The sequence below is a fragment of the Neopsephotus bourkii genome, unplaced genomic scaffold, assembly GCF_033783945.1.
Source record: "Neopsephotus bourkii isolate Nb327-2 ecotype Australia unplaced genomic scaffold, CSIRO-AGI_Nbou_v1 NB_989, whole genome shotgun sequence".
Classification (NCBI taxonomy): Eukaryota; Metazoa; Chordata; class Aves; order Psittaciformes; family Psittacidae; genus Neopsephotus; species Neopsephotus bourkii.
This window is the reverse complement of record NW_026901481.1, coordinates 940,267-957,855: the sequence shown is the minus strand read 5'-3', so window position 1 is coordinate 957,855 and position 17,589 is coordinate 940,267. Positions and strand designations below refer to the sequence as shown.

The 17,589-nt window shown below is 65.1% G+C and overlaps 3 protein-coding genes across 6 annotated transcripts; 2 read left to right on the top strand and 1 right to left on the bottom strand.

Moving 5' to 3' along the window:
• Positions 1-1,175: 1,175 nt before the first annotated feature.
• Positions 1,176-14,570, bottom strand: CGN (cingulin). 4 transcript variants are annotated; one of them, XM_061359531.1, is made up of 21 exons: positions 14,494-14,570; positions 8,728-9,776; positions 8,457-8,557; positions 8,169-8,238; positions 7,884-7,979; positions 7,489-7,625; positions 7,122-7,263; positions 6,826-7,038; positions 6,502-6,650; positions 6,098-6,239; positions 5,821-6,021; positions 5,400-5,606; positions 5,059-5,316; positions 4,420-4,590; positions 4,155-4,316; positions 3,631-3,720; positions 2,550-2,633; positions 2,210-2,328; positions 2,022-2,130; positions 1,748-1,911; positions 1,176-1,672 (listed from the first exon to the last, which is right to left on the bottom strand). In XM_061359531.1, exons 2-21 carry the CDS (start codon positions 9,751-9,753, stop codon positions 1,531-1,533), a joined length of 3,783 nt encoding a protein of 1,260 aa, XP_061215515.1. In that variant the 5' UTR covers positions 9,754-9,776; positions 14,494-14,570; the 3' UTR covers positions 1,176-1,530. The 4 variants fall into 4 exon arrangements, with proteins under 4 accessions (XP_061215515.1, XP_061215516.1, XP_061215517.1 ...); XM_061359532.1 differs by lacking the exon at positions 14,494-14,570 and adding an exon at positions 13,785-13,895; XM_061359533.1 differs by lacking the exon at positions 14,494-14,570 and adding an exon at positions 11,314-11,527.
• Positions 10,761-14,887, top strand: LOC133215516 (basic salivary proline-rich protein 2-like). Its single transcript, XM_061359585.1, has 3 exons — positions 10,761-11,152; positions 12,833-12,958; positions 14,464-14,887. The coding sequence occupies exons 1-3, from the start codon at positions 10,761-10,763 to the stop codon at positions 14,885-14,887; spliced, it is 942 nt and encodes a 313-aa protein (XP_061215569.1).
• Positions 14,888-14,949: 62 nt separating this feature from the next.
• PSMB4 (proteasome 20S subunit beta 4) lies at positions 14,950-16,768 on the top strand. The gene is made up of 7 exons (XM_061359537.1): positions 14,950-15,095; positions 15,205-15,411; positions 15,703-15,849; positions 15,936-16,017; positions 16,102-16,218; positions 16,299-16,387; positions 16,631-16,768. The coding sequence occupies exons 1-7, from the start codon at positions 14,965-14,967 to the stop codon at positions 16,641-16,643; spliced, it is 786 nt and encodes a 261-aa protein (XP_061215521.1). The 5' UTR covers positions 14,950-14,964; the 3' UTR covers positions 16,644-16,768.
• The last annotated feature ends 821 nt before the right edge of the window (positions 16,769-17,589 follow it).

Below are 17,589 nucleotides of genomic sequence, written 5' to 3'. Positions count from 1 at the left end.
TCTGCCAAGCCAAGTCGGTGCGTGCCCGGCAGTGCCAAGTGGTGGGATGCTGGCACTGAGCTGTGCCCAGCTGTGCTGTGGTGCCCGAAACTGTGCCAGGATTTGCTTCCCCTTTGCTTGAAGGAGGTGCCAGCAGGAGGTACTGGGGTGATGCCACCCAGCCACACACTGCGGTCAGGCCCACTGGGTGCTGTGACCCCTTGCCTGTGCCGGTGCCAGTGTCCCTGTGCCAGGGCGGGCAGCCTGGGTGTGCTGGCGGCCGCCTCTGCGGGCACTAATTGCCACATAGCAGTGTGATGAGCTCAGCCGGCCTCAAGTTCACCGCCGGCCCCAGCCCTGTGCGGTCACAGGGGCCGAGCTGGGGCCACGCTGCAGCTCCGGGGTGCAGACAGCCCCGTCCGGAGGGCTGGGGCAGCGGGAGGCACTGCAGGCTGAGGGGGTCCCTGCCTTGGGGCTGGGGGCAGGACCAGCAGCGGTCAATGTGGGTCACACTCAACCATGGGAGCCAGCACCTCCCCTCGGGCACCTGCAGCCCCCTCCCCAGTGCAGTGCCCCAGGGGGGAGCCAGGGCCCAGCAGCCCCATCCCGGGGGGGGGACAGGCACAGGGTGGGGACCGCGGTTGACCTGGGCTCCACCACACGTGTCCGGGAGGAGCCGAGGGCAGAACCGGTTGTGCCGGCCCGGCTCAGCCGCAGCGGGGACGCCGTGGGCGCGGAGCCCAGCGCTGGGCACGGCCCTGGGCGGTGGTGATGCAGAGACAGGACCTGAGAGGGGATGAGGGTGTCCCTGGTGTCACCACCGCACGTGGCCCTTCCAGCTCCATCCCGGTTAAACATCACCGCGGTGCAGGTGGGGAAACTCAGGCAGCAGCAATGAGGCGGGCGGGAGCCCTGGCCCCATCCCAGCCCAGCGCTGGCTCAGGATGGAGCCAGATCGAGGTCACGGAGGGGAACTGCGGTAAGCACCTGCCAATCACGGCAATGGCACTAATTAGCAGTTGGCAGGACTCCCATCCGCTGTAATTAGCGATAACGAGGATTTATCTCTAGGCCAGATCCAGCGGAGCGGGGAAGGAGCTGCGTGCCCTGAGCCGGGCAGGGCCCCGGTGGCACAGAGCCCCGTGTGCCGCAGCCTGCGCCATGCCCCAGCCCTGATGGGGGATGAGCCACAGGCCTTCAACCACGCGGTTTTATTTAAAACCCCAGGTGGGGAGGGAAAAGGCAGCGGGGGACGAGGGGCAATTGCATATAAAAACAACCCAGGATGCCCTCAGCACCCCCCTGGCAGGCACCGAGGGGCACCCCGGCTGTGGGGCGCAGCTCCCCACTGACAAAAACCACAGTGCAAATGCACCCTGAGACCCGTATGAAGATGAAGAGGCAAGACAGCGACTGGGGGGACTCCCCAGCCACCCCTTTGCCTTCATGTCATTGGTGTCAGAAGAGTTCCTGCATGGAGCAGCAGCATCCCTGGCTGCTCCGTTGTGCCGCTCTAAGGCTCCGCTCCAGGCTGGGGCAGCGCTGGTGGCATCAGCAGGAGCTGGTCTGGAGGTTGGCCTCATTGAGCAGAGAGGCGATGGAGGAGGGCCCGTAGGCGCTGTCGAACTCCTCGTCCGAGCTGAGCTGATCGTCTTGCAGTGAGGAATCAGCGGCCGAGCGGGCGGCTTTGCGCCTGGGGATGGGGAAAAGAGCTGAGCCCCAGGCTGGGCTCAGGGCTGGGACCCCCCTCCAGCACCACGGCCCCTACCAAGCCTCCTTCTCCAGCGCCTTGATGCGGTTCTGGAGCTGCTCGTTGAGCTCATGCTGCTCCTCCAGCTCCCGCTGCGCCTTCTTGCGGGCGCCCTCCAGCCGCTCAATCTCCTCCTCTGCCTCATCTACTTGACGCTTCAGGGCCTTCACCCGCAGGCTCAGCTGCATGGAAAGCGCAGTTCCCATGGGGTGAGGATGGCTGGTGCAGGGCAAGCACCCAAGCTGGGGTCCTGAAGCCGATGGGCACTCGAGGGCTCCCATCCATCACTCACCTGGTCCTTCTGGTTGCTGACGTTCTGCCGCTCGTCATCGATCTGGATGGTCAGCTCCTTCACCTTCCTCTCCAGCTTGCGGTTGGAGGACAGCAGGACGCTCTTCTCCCTGTGGGGAGGCAGCGGGTGGGGAGGGCACCCAGTGACAGCAAGGAACCCCCCAAGGCTGAGGTCTCCATGGCCAGTACCTCTCCTCCGCCTGTAGCTTGTCCTGCAGCTCCTCCACCTGCGCCTCCAAATGTGAGACGTTGCTGCTGGGCTTCTGCAGCCCCTCCGAGCTGGCCAGGCGGCTCTTCAGCTCCTTGTTCTGCAGGAGAACCCCCCCCCCCAAGAGCCGTCCCCATCAGGGAATGATGGGACCAGGAGGATGGGGTGGACTGTCCACAGAGCGGGTGGAGGACAGGGAAAACAGCAGGAAAAGCTCCTTGGGAACACAGCCCCTTTCGCAGAGATGCTCTAGGGAGGAGCAGGGATGGATGGGGGTGCTTTGCCCTGCATCCCCGCAGGATCTCTGCGTCTCAGCCGTACCTGCCTCTCCAGCGAGACCTTGTCACACTCCAGGTCCTGCCGGCAGGAGCGCTCCTGCAGCAGCTCTGCCCGCAGCTGCTCCATCTGGGACAAGGACAGGGCACAGGTTGGTTCTGCCGCAGCCTTGGAGGCCACCGCAATTCCCCCCCACCGATGTCAGCAGCGCCGCAGAGCACGGGCGGACTCATCGCACCCATTCCCACGCACAGAGCCACGATCGGCATCACCAAAACCCGCAGCGAGAGGGGTTTGGTTCTGTCCTAAATTAGTTACCACCGCTCTGGCGGCCGGCCCAGGATGAGGGCTGGGATGTTCTGCTGGAGGGTTTAAACTGGTTGGACTGGGATGCGGGGACCCGGCTGCCCTCCCAGCCCTGCGGGGGCAGGAATGGGTTGGATCCACTGGTGCAGCAAAACCAGAACCGCCCCAGGGGCCTGTCCCGGGTTGACCAAGGCAGAACACGCAGCTTGGTGCGTTGTTTCAAAGCAAAGGGAAGGGGAGTTCCTATGAAAACTGGCTTGAATGTTATTCAAGCAGCCCCAAGAGCCATGCAAGCATGCGGTTTCATGCACATCCCTGGCTCCACAGCTTCAGACACATCCAAGACCCACAGGAAGTCTCCCCTGGGATGCGCCCCTCTTTCAGATGGAAAAAAACGGGAAACCCACCCATTTCCCAGCTTGCCATAGCCTGCGGGGTGGGAATCCCCTCCCAGCCCCAGGCACTGGGGGACAGGAGGGGGACAGACTGGAAGCACAGGAGCTGCCGGTTCTGGGATACAGGCAAATCCCGGTGCTACTCAGAGCTCCAGCACTGGCTCCGGCTTTGAGGGCAACAGGCACGGGGGTTAAGAGGGAGGCAGCGTTTGAGCACCGCTGCCTTGTGCCAAGCTCCCGTCATTTCCGCTCACGCCCGACCCAGCTTTTCTGACACCATCACCTGGGCTGTGTTCGGGGACAGGCTCCTTGCTAATGACTCGTTCATGGGGGTTTAACTCCGGTGACCACTTGTACCCGGTGCCGCTGTGCCAGCGGCTCTGCCACTGCGTCAGCCGGGATCGGGGCGGCATCGTCTGCCCTACCTGGTCTCTGCTCCGGTTGACCCTCTCTGTCAGCAGCTCCACTGTGCTCCGCTCCTCGTCCAGCTCCACCTCCAGGCGCTTGGACTTCTCCTGCGAGGAGATGGAATCAGTGGGGCCTCAGGGTCCCTGCGAGCTCGGGACAGCGCTGGGAGTGCTCAAGGAATGGGGCTTTGCTCCCAGAACACTTCCAGTCCAACAGGACCCAACCGGCCTGGGGGGCTCCAACACAGCCTCAGAGGCAGGGTAAGGGGGATACTCGGACATCAGACACACGCAGCCTGATGCTGTGCGGACCCCTGCGCACCCATCACCCCGCTGCGGGGGAGCCACCCACAGAACAGCGTCCTGCGGTGCGCGGAGCCGCAGGGAAGCACCGGATAGAGCCCAAACGTGATCGATGCGAGCGCTGTCGGCTGCGGACGAAGCCCTCGCAGCGGCCGCGGGATGCCTGGGCCAGCTCTGCCCACTGCTGTCAGCGCTGAGCACTGCAGCCCCGGGGGGAGCCGCTGAGCGCTGCTCCCCACCTCCAGCGCCTTGACGTGCCGCGAGCGATCGTCCTGCGAGCGCCTCTTGGACTCCATCTCCTGCTCGAGGTTGTGCAGGCGCTGCAGCAGCACCTCCTTGTCCAGCACCACGCTCTCCCGCTCGGCCTGGCTGTCCTGCAGCGCCTGCTTCAGCCGGGCAACCTGTGGGGAAGAGGTGCCCCCATCCCAGGTGTCCTCAAGCCGCCCACCGAGGGATGGAGAGGGTGGTGCGGGGGGCTCACAACGCACCAGCCTGCGCCCATACCTCGTCCTGCAGCCGCCCCATGCTGATCTGCATCTTCTCCACCTCGGCGCCCCGATCCTTGGCTTGTTTCTGGGAGTCGGTGATCTCCTTCCGTGACTTCTCCTTGAACTCCTCCAGCTGTGACTTGAGCACAGTCAGCGAGCTCTGCGACTCCGCCGTCATCTGCTCCAGCTGCGGTGGAGCGGGGACAGCTCAGGAGCTGGGGACCAGCCTCTGCCCCCATCCTGAGCTGATGGGACTTGAGGTGGGAGAAGATCCCCGTGGGCATGGGACTGGGAGGACATTTCTGCCCCATAGGCTCATGGTGAGGGGTGCAAGCCCTGCAGAGCACATCAGAGGACCCCAAGCTCTCAACAGGCACCGGCCTTTTGCAGAAGCCGCTTGGAAAGAGCAGGAGACAACATGGCCGTGGGACACCAGGGGATGCTGATGCCTGGGGACAGTGTGGTTTTATGGAGCCTCCTGGGACATCTGAGAAGGTCTGGTCCTAACTGGCTCCATGGGGAAACCAGATCCACGCCCAAAGTCCTGGATCCCTCCCCTAACCCAGCAGGGGCATCTCAGAGACCCTGACCCACAGGGGCCGGGTGTTTCAGCACACGATGCCCCATGGAGGTGAGCAGCCTCGGAGGCACCAACCTCTTTGTTCAGCTTCTCCGTGGTGCGGTCGAGCAGACGCTTCTGCTCCTCCAGCTCGCTCTTGGCGCGCTTGAGCTGCTCCTTCTGCCGCTGCTCCTCCTGGTAGGATGCGTTCAGCTCCTGGTGCTCCTGCGCCAGCCGGGCCAGGCTCCGCTGTGCCTCCTCCAGGCGGGTCTCCAGCGAGCGCTTGGCCATCAGCAGCTCCTGCTCCCGCTCCGTGGCTTCGCCCAGGGAATCCTCCATCTGCCTGCGCTCTGCCTGCAAGGAGAGAGCCCTTCAAGCTCCTTCCCATGGCACGGGAACGGCACGGGGCAGCTCAGGGATGGCTGCAGCCCCAGTACCTCCAGTTTGGTGACCTTCTCCTTGAGCCGTGCCTGGGAGCCCTCCCAGTTCTCGCCCATGCGTTCATACTCCTTCAGCTGCGACTCCATCCCAAGGACCTTCCTCCTCAGGTCATCGTTCTGCTCCTGCACCTCCCGCAGGGTGGACTCCACCGTCTTCCTCGCCTGCTCCAACTCCTCCCGTGTGCTCTCCAGGGATGCCTTTGCCTGCAACGCAGCCACGGTGAGGGGTGGACCAGGGGCCAAGTGCTGAGCCAGGGGGGGCTTAGGGGCCAATTTGGGTTCACTTCCATTGGAAGTGTGTGGATTGGAGGCTGTGGGTTTGCCATGGCTTGCAGGAAGGTGCGAGGAGCATCCCACAGCCACGCTCACCCCTTGGCTCACGGCTGGGTGGGGACAAAGCCCTTTCCTCAACGCTCACCTTGGTGGCCTCATCCCGCTCCTCCTGGAGGTGCCGCAGGTCTCTGCGGTACCGCTCCATCTCCCCATCGCGGCTGCTGGCCTCCTCCCGCATGGTGCCCTTCAGCGCCGCCAGCTCCTGCTCCCGCTGCCGCAGCAGCTCCTCCTGCCTCTGCTTCTCTGCCGTCAGCTCCCGCTGCGCCTCCCGCGCCTGCCGCAGCTCCTGGGACGGAGGTGATGGGGAATCAGCGCCATTGGCGCTGGGTGCAGGCCCCGGTGCCTCCTCCCTCGGCACCCACCTTCCGGAGCGCCTCCAGGGCACTGGGATCCACCGCGCTGCTCCGCGCCTGCTCCGCGTCCCCCCGGGCGGCCGCCAAGCGCTCCCGCAGCTCCCGCAGCTCCTCCTCGAACTCCTCGCGCTCCAGCTTCACCTGCAGCAGCCTGGAGAGGGGCAGGAGGAGCCCATGGCCACCCAGACCCAGCCCTGTGCTCTCCTGTCCCATGCCCCTCTTCCCAGGTCCCAGCGTGCCTGGAGAGCAGCACCTGGCTTGGACATCGCCTTTCTCCCCCCACATGCCCATGGAGAAGGGAGAGAACCAGCCCCATCCCAGCTCCCGACCCGTTTTAATGGGGTCTGAAGCAAAGATCCTGATGGTGGTGAGTGGCTGCTCACGCCTCCAGCAGCCACAGCCTCAGCCCTTACTCCTGCTTGGTGCTGCGGAGCTCATCCTTGTTCTTCTGGAACATGTCCCGCCAGTGCCCTGTCTCCTCCGCGCTCTCCTCCAGCTCCCGCTGCAGGTTCCTCACCACGGCGTTGATCTTCTGCCTCTCGGACTCCAGGTTGGCTTGATCCTGGATTGAAGCATTGAACACGCTCACCCTCAGAGCAGCAGCATCTTCCAATGGTGCTGGGGGCCTGAGATGCGAGAGCTGCGGCAGAGCGATGCTCCAATGGGGTGAGTTTGGGGCAGGACACAAATCCCATTGAAAAGGGGCACTCAAAGCCACCAACTCGCAGCCCCCGGACCTGTGAGATGTCCTCCATGCTGCGCCGCAGCTGGTCCATGTCGCTCTGGTACTGCTGCCGGACGCGGTCCAGCTCCTTGTCGTGACTGGCCACCTCCTCCTTGAGGGCTCCCTTCAGCGCCGTCAGCTCCCGTTCCCGCAGCCGCAACTGCTCCTCCTGCCGCTGCCTGGAGCTCAGGGCCTCCTCCAGCTCCTCCCTGGTCTCCAGCAGCTCCTGGCAAAGGTGACAGCGGGGTTGGGGTGACAGCGAAGCGGCGCAGGGGGATGCTCGCCCCCCCAGCGCAGCCATCGCAGTACCTTGTACAGGGCTTCGGTGGCTGGGGCCGCTCCGGAGCCCTTGCGCAAGCGGTCGAGCTCCCGGGTCGTGGCCAGCAGCCGCTCCTCGCAGTCGCCCAGCTGAGCCTCCGCCTGCTCCTTGGCCGTTTTCACCTCGCTGAGCCTGGAGGGCAGCGCAGCCCCTTCACGGAACTGCTCCCCCCGTGAGACCGGCCCCCAGAGGGCTGCAGCACCCACCCGCGAGCGTGTCAAAGGGGACGGGGACAGCAGTGGTGGCAGCCCCGCGCTCCCGCAGCCCCCCTGCAGCCCCAAACCTCCCCACCCTCCACCCGCATCCCCACACCCTTGGGTGCCCCCAGCCCTGGGGCGCTGCGGACGCCGCTCTCACTCTCGCAAGCTCCTCTGCAGCTCCTGGTTCCTCTGCTCCAGGGCCGCCCGCAGGCGCTGGATCTCCCCTTCAGCCTCCTGCGCCCGAGCGGGACCGCCCCGCGCCGGCTCCCGGGACAGCTCCAGCTTCTGGCGGAGCTGCAGGACGGCGGATACCGGTTATGTGCCCCCCTGCACTGCGGAGAGGCTCCCTGTCCCCCCCCAGCATCTCCCCCAGCACCCTGAGACAGCCCAGTGGGGTCTAAACCAGATCAGGAGGAGTTTTGGTTTCCCCTGGGCACCAAAGCCCAAGTGAAAGGGGCTTGGAGCAAGGACTCATCGCACTCCCCCCTGCCAGGATGCAAGCTGCAACCCCGTGTCCCCCCCCAGACCTCCCAGCCTTCTGCCTGGCTTCACCTTGGTTTCCTCGTCCAGCTTCTCCTGCAGCTCCTCCACCTTCCTGGCCAAGTCTCTGTGCAGGGGCTGGGAACACGCCTCGTCCTTTGCAGGTGCCTGGAGAGACACCCCCCCCCCCCCGGCCTCACTCAGCGGGTTTGGGGTGCTCGGTCCCCAACCACCTCCTGCCGGGTCCTGCCCCCAGCACGTTGAGATGCAGCCCCAGGAGGGGGGGAGACCCCGGGCGGGCTTGGGGACTGGTCTCCCCTGTGAGCAGGGAGCAGCACAGGGACGGTCCCTGCTCACCGCCAGCTCCTGCATCTTCTCAAGCAGCCGGGCGGTTTTCCTCTTGAGGGAGATCTCGCTCTCACTGCTCCTGTGCGTGTCAGAGCGAGGGGAAGAGTTTGTGGGAGGGAGGACGGAGCAGGGGGACTCCAGAACCAGGGGACATCCCCAGCGCTCCCCCAAAATCCTGAGCACCAACTGGCTGCGGCGGCATCCAGCTCCCAAACCACCCCCCCAGCATCCCAGCCGCAGCCACTGAGGCTTTGGAAAAGGGGCACAGAGCAATAAGGGTGGGCTTTGGGGGCTCACCCCTCCTTCAGGATGCTGTAGATGAGCTCCTTGGGGTACTCGCTGCTACCGGGCTGGGCGACCTCCCGCTGGTCCCGCAGCAGGTCTGGGGTGGATTTGAGCTGCCATGAGGGATAAAAAGGCTCAGCTCTGGCCAGGACACGAGCCCCCCCACAGCCCCCCCTAGGTCCTGCTGCTCCGGAGGACGCTGATGCTCGCCCTGGTGCCGGTGCCCCCTCAGTTAAGGAGCTTCCTACCCTGCGGTCCCAGCAGGATCCAGCCCCCCCGGTACCTGCAGCTCTGCCTGGGCTTTGCTCTGCAGCCGCTCAGCCGCCGGCTCCTCCACGCCCCGGTTCACCCGCTGGATCCTCACCCCTGCATCCTCCATCCCCCCCGCTCCGCTCGGGCGCCTCAGGCTGCCGGTGGGCACCGGGGGCTGCGGGCGAGCGCCCCCGGCCTGGCGCTGGGCGCTGCTCAGCTCCCGGGCATCCTGCACATCGCGGTGCGAGATGCGGCTGTCCAGGCTCTGCGAGCGCTTCCTCTCCTCCGAGGGCACCCGGCCCCTCCTGGCTGCGCGCCCCCGCTGCTGCTGCCCCTTCCCGTCGAATTTGCTGATGAGCGAATCCACCGAGGAGAGGGGTTTGGTGTCCACATCGCAGCTGCCGCCGGCCACCGCCACCTCCGTGTCCGAGGACGGGTCCTTGGCCACAGCCCTCGAGCCGGGGGCTCTGCTCCGCTCCGGTGCGATGTTCAACAAGCTGCTGCTCTTGCCGCCGGCCAGAGCCCGCTGCTGCCGGGGGCCGCTGCTGCGGGGAGCGCCGATACCGGAGGGCTCATCCGCAGCGGCCAGGAGCAGATCCCCATGGGACTGCGTCCTCCGCAGCTCCTCCCGGGGCAGCCGCTTGCCCGGCAGAGCTTTGGGCTCCTGTCGTGGGGCCGGGGCTCCGCTCTGCTCCTCGTCCGAGGTGCTGTAGGAGGAGCCGTGCCGCGGCTGCCGCCCGCCGTAGGGGTTCTCCGGCAGGTCCGAGTCGGAGCTGATGGAGCCGGAGGGCCAGGGGCCGGCGGCGGGGGTCGGGTAGGAGCCGTCGCTCTTGATCTGCACCCCGAAGGAGTCGCTGCCCTTCTCGCCGCTGTTGAGGACCACGAAGGGCTGCCCGGCGATGCCCTGCACCCGCACGGCCACCCCGTAGGAGCCGGGTTTTGCCCGTGCCTTCGGGGGTCTCCGGGGCTCCTGCAGGTCGTTAATGAAGCGGATCTGGACGCCGTAGTCCACCGGGCTCTGCTTCTCTGCCATTGCCGCACTCGCCGGCCGCTCCATCCCCAGGGCTCAGCACCGCGGTCCTGGGAGGGGAGAGAGGGGACAGAGTTATCCTCGGATGCAAGACGGTGCTCAGCGAGTGTCTGGCAGCGCTTTCCCATGAGGACGAGTGCCAGAGGACACCGGTGCCAGCGCTGCAGCGTCCCCAGGACAGGAGGGGGACAAGGTTTGCTGTGCCAGCCGCTCGCGGGGGGACGCTGGGGAGGGCGGGGAGGGCAAAACCCCCTTCCCCACACGCAGCATCGGCGGCCGGACCCTCACCACGCGCTGCTGCTCGCCTGCAGGACCCCGGGGATGCAAAGGGCAGGCAGCGATCGCAGGCAGCGATCCCAGCCGGGCTCCGCAGCCGGGCTCGGCTCCCGCTGCTTCCCAGCCCCTGCGGAACGCCGCAGCCTCGCTGCAGCCGGAGCTCGGGCGTCCCTCAGCATCACCCCAGCGCCTGCGGCCGGGGCAGCCACCCGGTCCCGTGGGGAGGGGACAGATATGAGCAGTGACATATTGGGAACAGGGTGATGTAACCCTCCCCCTCGGCCCCGGCTGCTCCCAGGGCGATGCTGACCGGCAGGAGACCGGCAGGAGCAGAGGATGCGGGGGGATGAGCTCCTCTATAGGCACCTGGGAGGGGTTAAATGATGGAAAAGCCCCAGATCAGCCCCTAAACTCTGCAGCATCGCCCCGAGCACCAGGAGCAGCCGCAGCTCCTTTCTCTGCTGGAAATAAACTGGATGCTGGGAGCAACACTGAGCACTCAGCTTGCACCCAGGAGGGTGTCCTAGGGGGACCCCGGGACACGAAGTGACCCCGAGCCAGGCGGGGAGATGCTCAAACACATCCTGCACTCGGAGAAAAACACCGAAGCAAACCCAAAGCCCCCGGCTTCCAGCTCAGCTCCACACATCGCCCCCCAAAGCTGCCCCAGCCCACAGCAGGGAAGCAGGCAGGGATGGAGCTCGAATGCGGATGGAGCAGCAGGATGCCAAGCGCACCTTGGCTCTCTCACATCGGCCATGAGCCCCCGTCTCTCGTGCCCACCCCAGGGAAGAAGCCGCAGCCCCAGTGCCGTGGGACGCAGCTTCCTGCCTGGGGTACAGGAGGCACTGGGGATGCCGGGCCCGGAGCAGCAGCGTGGCCGCAGGCAGCAGCGGGGGCTGCGCAGGAAGGACGAGCATTTGCATCCCCGGCCCTGCCAGCTCCCCACCGCCGCCGTCTGCTCCCGTGCCCCGGCCAAGCTCGGCAGGGGCAGCTCCTGCGGCTCCTCCGTTTGCCAGAGCCACCTCGGGCTCTCCTGCATCCCTCCCCAGGGCCGGCAGCGGGGGCAGCGCAGGCAGGGACCAGCTCCTCACTTCAGAGGCAACGGAGCCCAGGAGGGAGTGCAGGGGACAGGAGAAGAGCCCGCTCTGTGAGTTCATTATCCCTGCCCGGTGCTAACGAGATCAGCCACAGACACCAGCCTCTAAACACCCCCTGACCCTGCAGCGAGAGCCCTTGAGGCAAATCCCATCAGTGCTGTCCCCTCCGAGCGTGGGGATGGGGGTCTGGGGGGAGCAGGACAGCACCAACCTGCAGCAGGGAACTGAGCAGAGGGAACCGGCCTCGGCAGCAGGATTCGGAACGCTCCACGGCTGCTGTGTCCAAAGTGCAGCGGGTGATGAGGGAGAGGGCTCGGCCCCGCCGCTATCGGGGTGGGAACCAGGAGCCCTGGGCGCAGCACCCGCCTGGACAAGACCTTTGGATGGGTGGCGCGGGGCGGTGCAGCACCATGGCACCATGAGAGCATCACAACACGCAGCATCGCATCGCCACCGCCGGCAAAGGACACGGCTCAGCCCCAGCGCCCGCCAGGGAAGCAGGGGGCGAGGAACCACAGCGCCGGATGCGGCCGGGGACCCAACTGGCAGAGCCCGGCCCACAGAGAGCAGGATTTGCACCGGCTCGAGGTGCGGCTCTGCTCCTGGCTTTGGGGAGCTCTGGCAGCATTTGGGGAGCTGGGAGGAGGCAGGTGAGCCAGGCCCGGCTGGTCAGCAGCCAGGAATGCCTCCCTCCTTCTGGAAGGGCTCCAGCTTGCAGATAAAGGGCTGAAGCCAGATCACATTCCTGTGTGGGAGAGCAACACCCAGCCCCAGGCTGGAAACACAGCCCCAGGAGGGGGTTTCACTGGAAACCACAGGGAAGGAGCCTGGAAGCAGGCAGGATGGAGAACCAGGGTTAAGAATAGGCTGGTTATTGTCCCCAGGGCCTGTGCCGCGCTCAAACGCACCTTCCCCTGCCCTGGCTCAGGCTGGCAGTGACAGCAGCACCGAGCCGCGGGGGTCCCGCACCCAGGCAAGGCAGGACCAGGGCCGGCAGAGCCGGGTCTCTGTGGTGGTCCCGCAGCTCCAGCATCGCGCTGCGGGCCGGCAGTGCCGCGATGGCCGGCGGCCAGCTCCGCTCGCCCGGGGCCGCGGTACAATGAGCCCTTTGTGCCGCCGACGTTAACCCAGAAAGTTGTTTTGCAATGAGCAGGCGGTGCTGGAAGCGCTCCTACGCTGAGCGGGGCTCTGCGCGGCTCCGCTCCCTGCCAGCGCCTCAACCGGGGGAACAGCCGCAGGGTCAGACCCATCTCCCCCATCAGTTTGGGCTCATGGCACGGTTCAGTTCGGTTTCCCCACAGCTCTGCCCCATCGCAGCGCTGCTTGCTCAGCCCTGGCCAAAGTCCGGGGCTGATCCCCGGTGCAGGCAGCGCACCCGGTACCTGCCCCCTGCCCATCACCGGCACGGACCGGATGTTCCTGCTCCCTTGTAAACGCCGGAGCCCGAAACCCCGATAAGTCCTTGGCAGGGCCGGGGGAACCCGAAACCAGGGCACCGGTGTCATGCAACAGGGACCGGCTCACGTCAGCACCGTGCCGCTGGCGCGGCCTAGAAGAGGGATGTCCAGGGGGGGATGAGGGTCACTCTGCAGGGGATGGCCCCTGGGGCTCCCAGCGGAGCTGATAAGAACCGAATTCCACCGCACTTCAACCCATCCCAGCCGCAGGCAGAGCCCTGGGGTTAATCATCAACCCAGATACTGGAAAATCCTGTTCCCTGCCGCTCCCAGGGCCGGGTTTCGGAAACCAAAAGCCTCGTCCTCTCCTGCGGGACCCAGCGCCCCAGGGTCAGACCCAGAACCATCGCCACACCTAGTGCGGTGCTCCATGACCACCGGCATGGCACAGGCCACACGGTAACGTGTTCACTCCAGTACCAGCCCCATTGGTTTAGAGGTTTCTAGGCAAATTGTGCTTGAAACCAGGATTATTTTGACCCACAGGCTCACAAGGATAAGTATCTCCCAGGGGAACACCGTCAGGGAGCAAGGAGGAGCCCCAGGGGCATAACATGGATCTGTGCTGCTCGGATGCTCCGGTTTCACCCCACACTGCACACATCCCCGTCTCCTTGTGTGTTCCAGAGCCAGTTCCAGCATCCCGCTATCCCTCGGGCACCCCAAAACCAGCACCCGAGGGGCGGCACATCGGCAGCAAATTGATGCTGCAGCTCCCACCCAAGGCAGAAGACGCTGAGGGGAAGATGCTACAAGTACCACAGCCACGACGCAGCGGGCGAGGGGCTCCATCAGCAAACGGCACCTTATCTCCTTGGATGGAGATGGAAACAGCTCGACTGCAAACCAGCCCGACTGGTCAGAGAGCAAAGGCAGCCCAGAGCAAGCCGCAGACACCCTCCCAAACAAAAGCCTGTAACAGGGGACAGAGGATGGGGAGCGGGCAGCGATCCCTGGTGCCTCAGGACCTCGAGGGGCACGGAGTCAGTCAGATGGCAGCAGGGGCGACACCCAAGCCCTGGATTTCTCGGTCTTATTTAAAACAGGCTGCTAAAAATACAGCCCTGGGAGCGCAGCGAAGTAGGGCAGCTCCTGGCATTAAAGTTTCAGGAGGTGCCACGTTACGGAGGGGCTGAGCCCGGCCCGCAGCAGCCACTGCGCTGCCGCTGCTTCCCTGATCCCGCCGGGTCCAAGAGGCTTTACCCCGCTCCAGGATGTCGCTCACCCTCCTGCCCCTCGCACAAGGCAGAGGTTCGTTATCTCTTTACTAATGAGGAGGAGCAGTGGTCAACCATTGCTGGCGGCCCGATGGAGGGATGCTATGGGACCGCTCCTCGAAGGATAAGAGCAGCTGCAGATACAACTTCCAAAGCGGAATGCAAATCCATTATGGAAGGGACAATCTCCATAGGGGCCAGGTAAAGGCAGGTCCCATCATGGCTATAGGGGACAGCAGATCCCTGATGGAGGTAGCTGGTAGAATAGGGACAACCCAGGCCCCTCACCTGCCTAGGGCTCCTTATAGGTTATGCTGTAGGGCAGGTGACACCCCTATGGGGACTCCAGTAGGATGGAGCACAAGCCAAGCACAAGGGGCCCCACAGTGCCAGCCCCTATAGGAGCTTCTAAAGGGCAAGGTTCACCCTCAGATGAAAGCCCCAGCAGGGCCTGCCCCATAGGCTCTACCACAGGGCAGAGCACAGCCCATGAAGTACAATAGCTCCAGTCCCATCCCTTACGGGCAGGACAACGCCAAAGACAACAGCTCCCGGGGTCCAGCCCCACAGCCTCTGCCATGGGGCAGGGCGCATCGCGAGAAGGCAGCACCGACCCTCGCTGCCCCATAGCCCAGCGCCCCATAGCCCAGCGCCACCCGCCCCGGTCAGCAACGCCCATGGCCCCAGCTCTCGCTCGGCCCCGACCCCGGCACTCACCGCCCGCCGCCGGGACCGCTCCCGCCGCTGCCCACCGCAACCTGTTACCTTCGCTCAGGCCCCGCCCCCGAGCCCGCCCATTGGTCAGCGCCGCGCCAGGCCGCGCCCAGGGGCGGAGTCAGGCACACCAACAGCCCCGCCCCAGGAGGGCGATCACGTGGTCACCTGGCACCCCCCGGCAGGGCGCCGCCATCTTGCTGAGGGAGCGGCACCGTCGCGGTCCCGAAACGCCGCGCCCGCCCCCGGGATGGGCCCGGGGTCTCGGTGTTTCGGGCATGGCACCGGGACCCGCGGGCCTGCGGCGGGGAGCGGGGCCAGGCCCTGGGGGGCGGCCTCGGGAGACTTCCGCCACGCACAAGATGGCGCCCGGGCCCGCCCTCCCTCACGGCTCTGACCCCGCCCAACCAACGGCGGCCGGGAGCGGCAGCGCTTCCTCCGCGCGTGCGCAGCGCGGGCCGCACCGTCACCAAGATGGAGGCCGGGACCGCACGGATGCTGCTGCCGCCGCCGCCGTTCTGGGCCGGGGGTCCGGCCCCGGGGCAAGCGCACGACCCCTGCGCGCCCGGCCCCACCGCGGGCGTCCTGCCCCTCACCCGCACCCTGTGAGCGCGGAGCGGGAGCGGGGGGCTCCGCGGGCTGGGGTGGGCGGGAGGCGCGGCCGCGGTGGTCGGAAGCGGGGCCCTGCGGGCGCGCTGACGGTTGGGTCTTCAGGAGCCCGATGGTGACGGGGACCTCGGTGCTGGGGGCGAAGTTCGACGGGGGGGTGATCATCGCCGCCGACATGATGGGCTCCTACGGCTCCCTCGCCCGGTTCCGCGGCATCTCCCGGCTGCTGAAGGTGAACGACACCACCATGCTGGGAGCCTCGGGGGACTACGCCGACTTCCAGTACCTGGCGCAGGTCATCGACCAGATGGTGTGAGTACCCCGGGCACTGCTGCGAGCCGCGGGCCTCTTCCCTCCCTGCTTCCGAAGGGCTGAAACGGGGTTAAATGGATCCCCTGAGCAGGGGTGAAACCGGGCTGGAATCCCTGCACAGTCCCCTCGGTACCAGTGTCCTTTCCAGCTCCCTGCTGAGCACCGGGGGGGACCGGTTTGAGTGATTCCTTGTGGCCTTTGGCTGCTTCACCCCTTGTAAGGTCCTGTGGGAGGGTGCCTGTGTCCGGGTGGATTCTGGCTTTACTTGGGTGAAATTCCCATCTAACTCAGGATCGATGAGGAGCTGCTGGGAGATGGTCACAGCTACAGCCCGAAAGCCATCCATTCCTGGCTCACCAGAGTCATGTACAACCGGAGGTCCAAGATCAACCCGCTCTGGAACACCGTTGTCATCGGGGGCTTCTACAACGGCGAGAGGTGAGTGATGCTCCTGCGCCTCCTTCCCCAGGGGCTCTGGTTGGGAGCTGGGTCCGTCCTCGGTGCTCACAGCTCTCTCCCATCAGCTTCCTGGGTTATGTGGACATGCTCGGCGTTGCCTACGAAGCCCCCACGCTAGCGACGGGCTATGGAGCGTACCTGGCTCAGGTAGAGTTGCCCCTGGCTCGGCTCAGCCCAGCTCTGGGTGGCAGCTGCTGAGCACATGGGGGTTTTATTCCCTTATCCCCACAGCCACTGATGAGGGAAGTCCTGGAGAAGAAACCCAGCCTCACGCAGGAGGAGGCCCGCGACCTGATCGAGCGTTGCATGAAGATTCTCTACTACAGAGACGCTCGGTCCTTCAACAGGGTGAGTGCGAGGCCGCGCAGGGCTGGGGTTCGGGCTTGGGATTCAGGCTTCTGAGCGCTGCCGATGTTTCCTGTCCTCAGTATGAAGTCGCGATCGCAACGGAGAAAGGGGTGGAGGTGGAAGGACCCCTGACCCTGGAAGCCAACTGGGACATCGCTCACCTGGTCAGGTAACGCGCCCGTGAGCGTCGGTCTGAAGCTGGCACAAAATGAATGGGATAAGGGCCTGTAAAGCCTCTGCTTCAGCAGAGTCCCTTGGGAATGGGGTGCGTTTGTGGGTGCACCGAGGCTTTGCTGCCTTCGTGCTTCCCCAGAACCTGTGTCACTTCCTGGCACTGCCCAGCAGAAGCAGAAGTGCTGATTGTGTTGGTGCAGCTGGTGCCACCCTGCCCTTACCAAACCCCTTCTTGCAGCGGCATTGAGTGACCCCCGAGAGCTGCCCAGGCCGCCGTGTCCACGTTCCCACCCTTTGGATGTGCTGTAAATCTGTTGCTCCTTTTGAAGCTCCAATCTGGCTCGTTTTGGAAGTAAAATAAACCTGTTAAGACAAAGCTTTGTGTTTGTGCTACGATTGGGGTCCCGTTTGGGGGATGCTCCAAAACTACTGACCTCAGCCTCCTGGTTCCATGGGTGATGGTTAACAGCAGCCACGAGTCCTAACTTCTGCTGGAGAGGGGCAGAAAAGAGCAGAAGGCTTTTGTTGTTTCCTCACGGGTTCTGGCACCATCCTCTGCCCATGTCTGAGCCGGCAGGCCCAATCCCAGTGCACGTGTGAGCCCTGGGCCAGCAGCACTCGCTGTCCCCATGAATCTGCGTCAGGAACGTGGCCGAGTGGCAGGCTTGGATCGCTGAAGTGTTTCCCTATGGGACTGGGATTAGCACTGGGCTTGGCTGGGTCTCGGTTTAAATGCACAAGTCAGGGTTAAGATTTACCCCAATGAGGAGAAGGGCTCGTGCTGTGCCCACTGCTGCAGGTGGGTCCGGCTGTCCCCACGCAGCTCCAGGCCAGTGCCCCTTGTGGGTGACAGCACAAACGGGGCCGTTGATGCCAGCTCCGCCAACATCCGTGCTTCGGCTCCTACTACCCGAGAGAAACAACAAAAATACTTACTCAGGAGAGGATTTTATTAATGATTTCTCAGACTTTTATTCAAAAACCAAACCTCATGGGGAGGGAGAGCAGGTTGTGCCATGGCCCCCACCGCAGAGGCCGGGGCAGGCAGGGGCTGCAAAGTGAAATGGGACAGAGCTCTGCCTCGAGTGGGAATGACATGTAAACACACCGAATGACCGACCACCCACCGCTGGCTTTCCTCAGGACATGCTCAGCGACCCCGCGCCGCCTCTCGTGCCGAGCACGGAGGGACCCGGC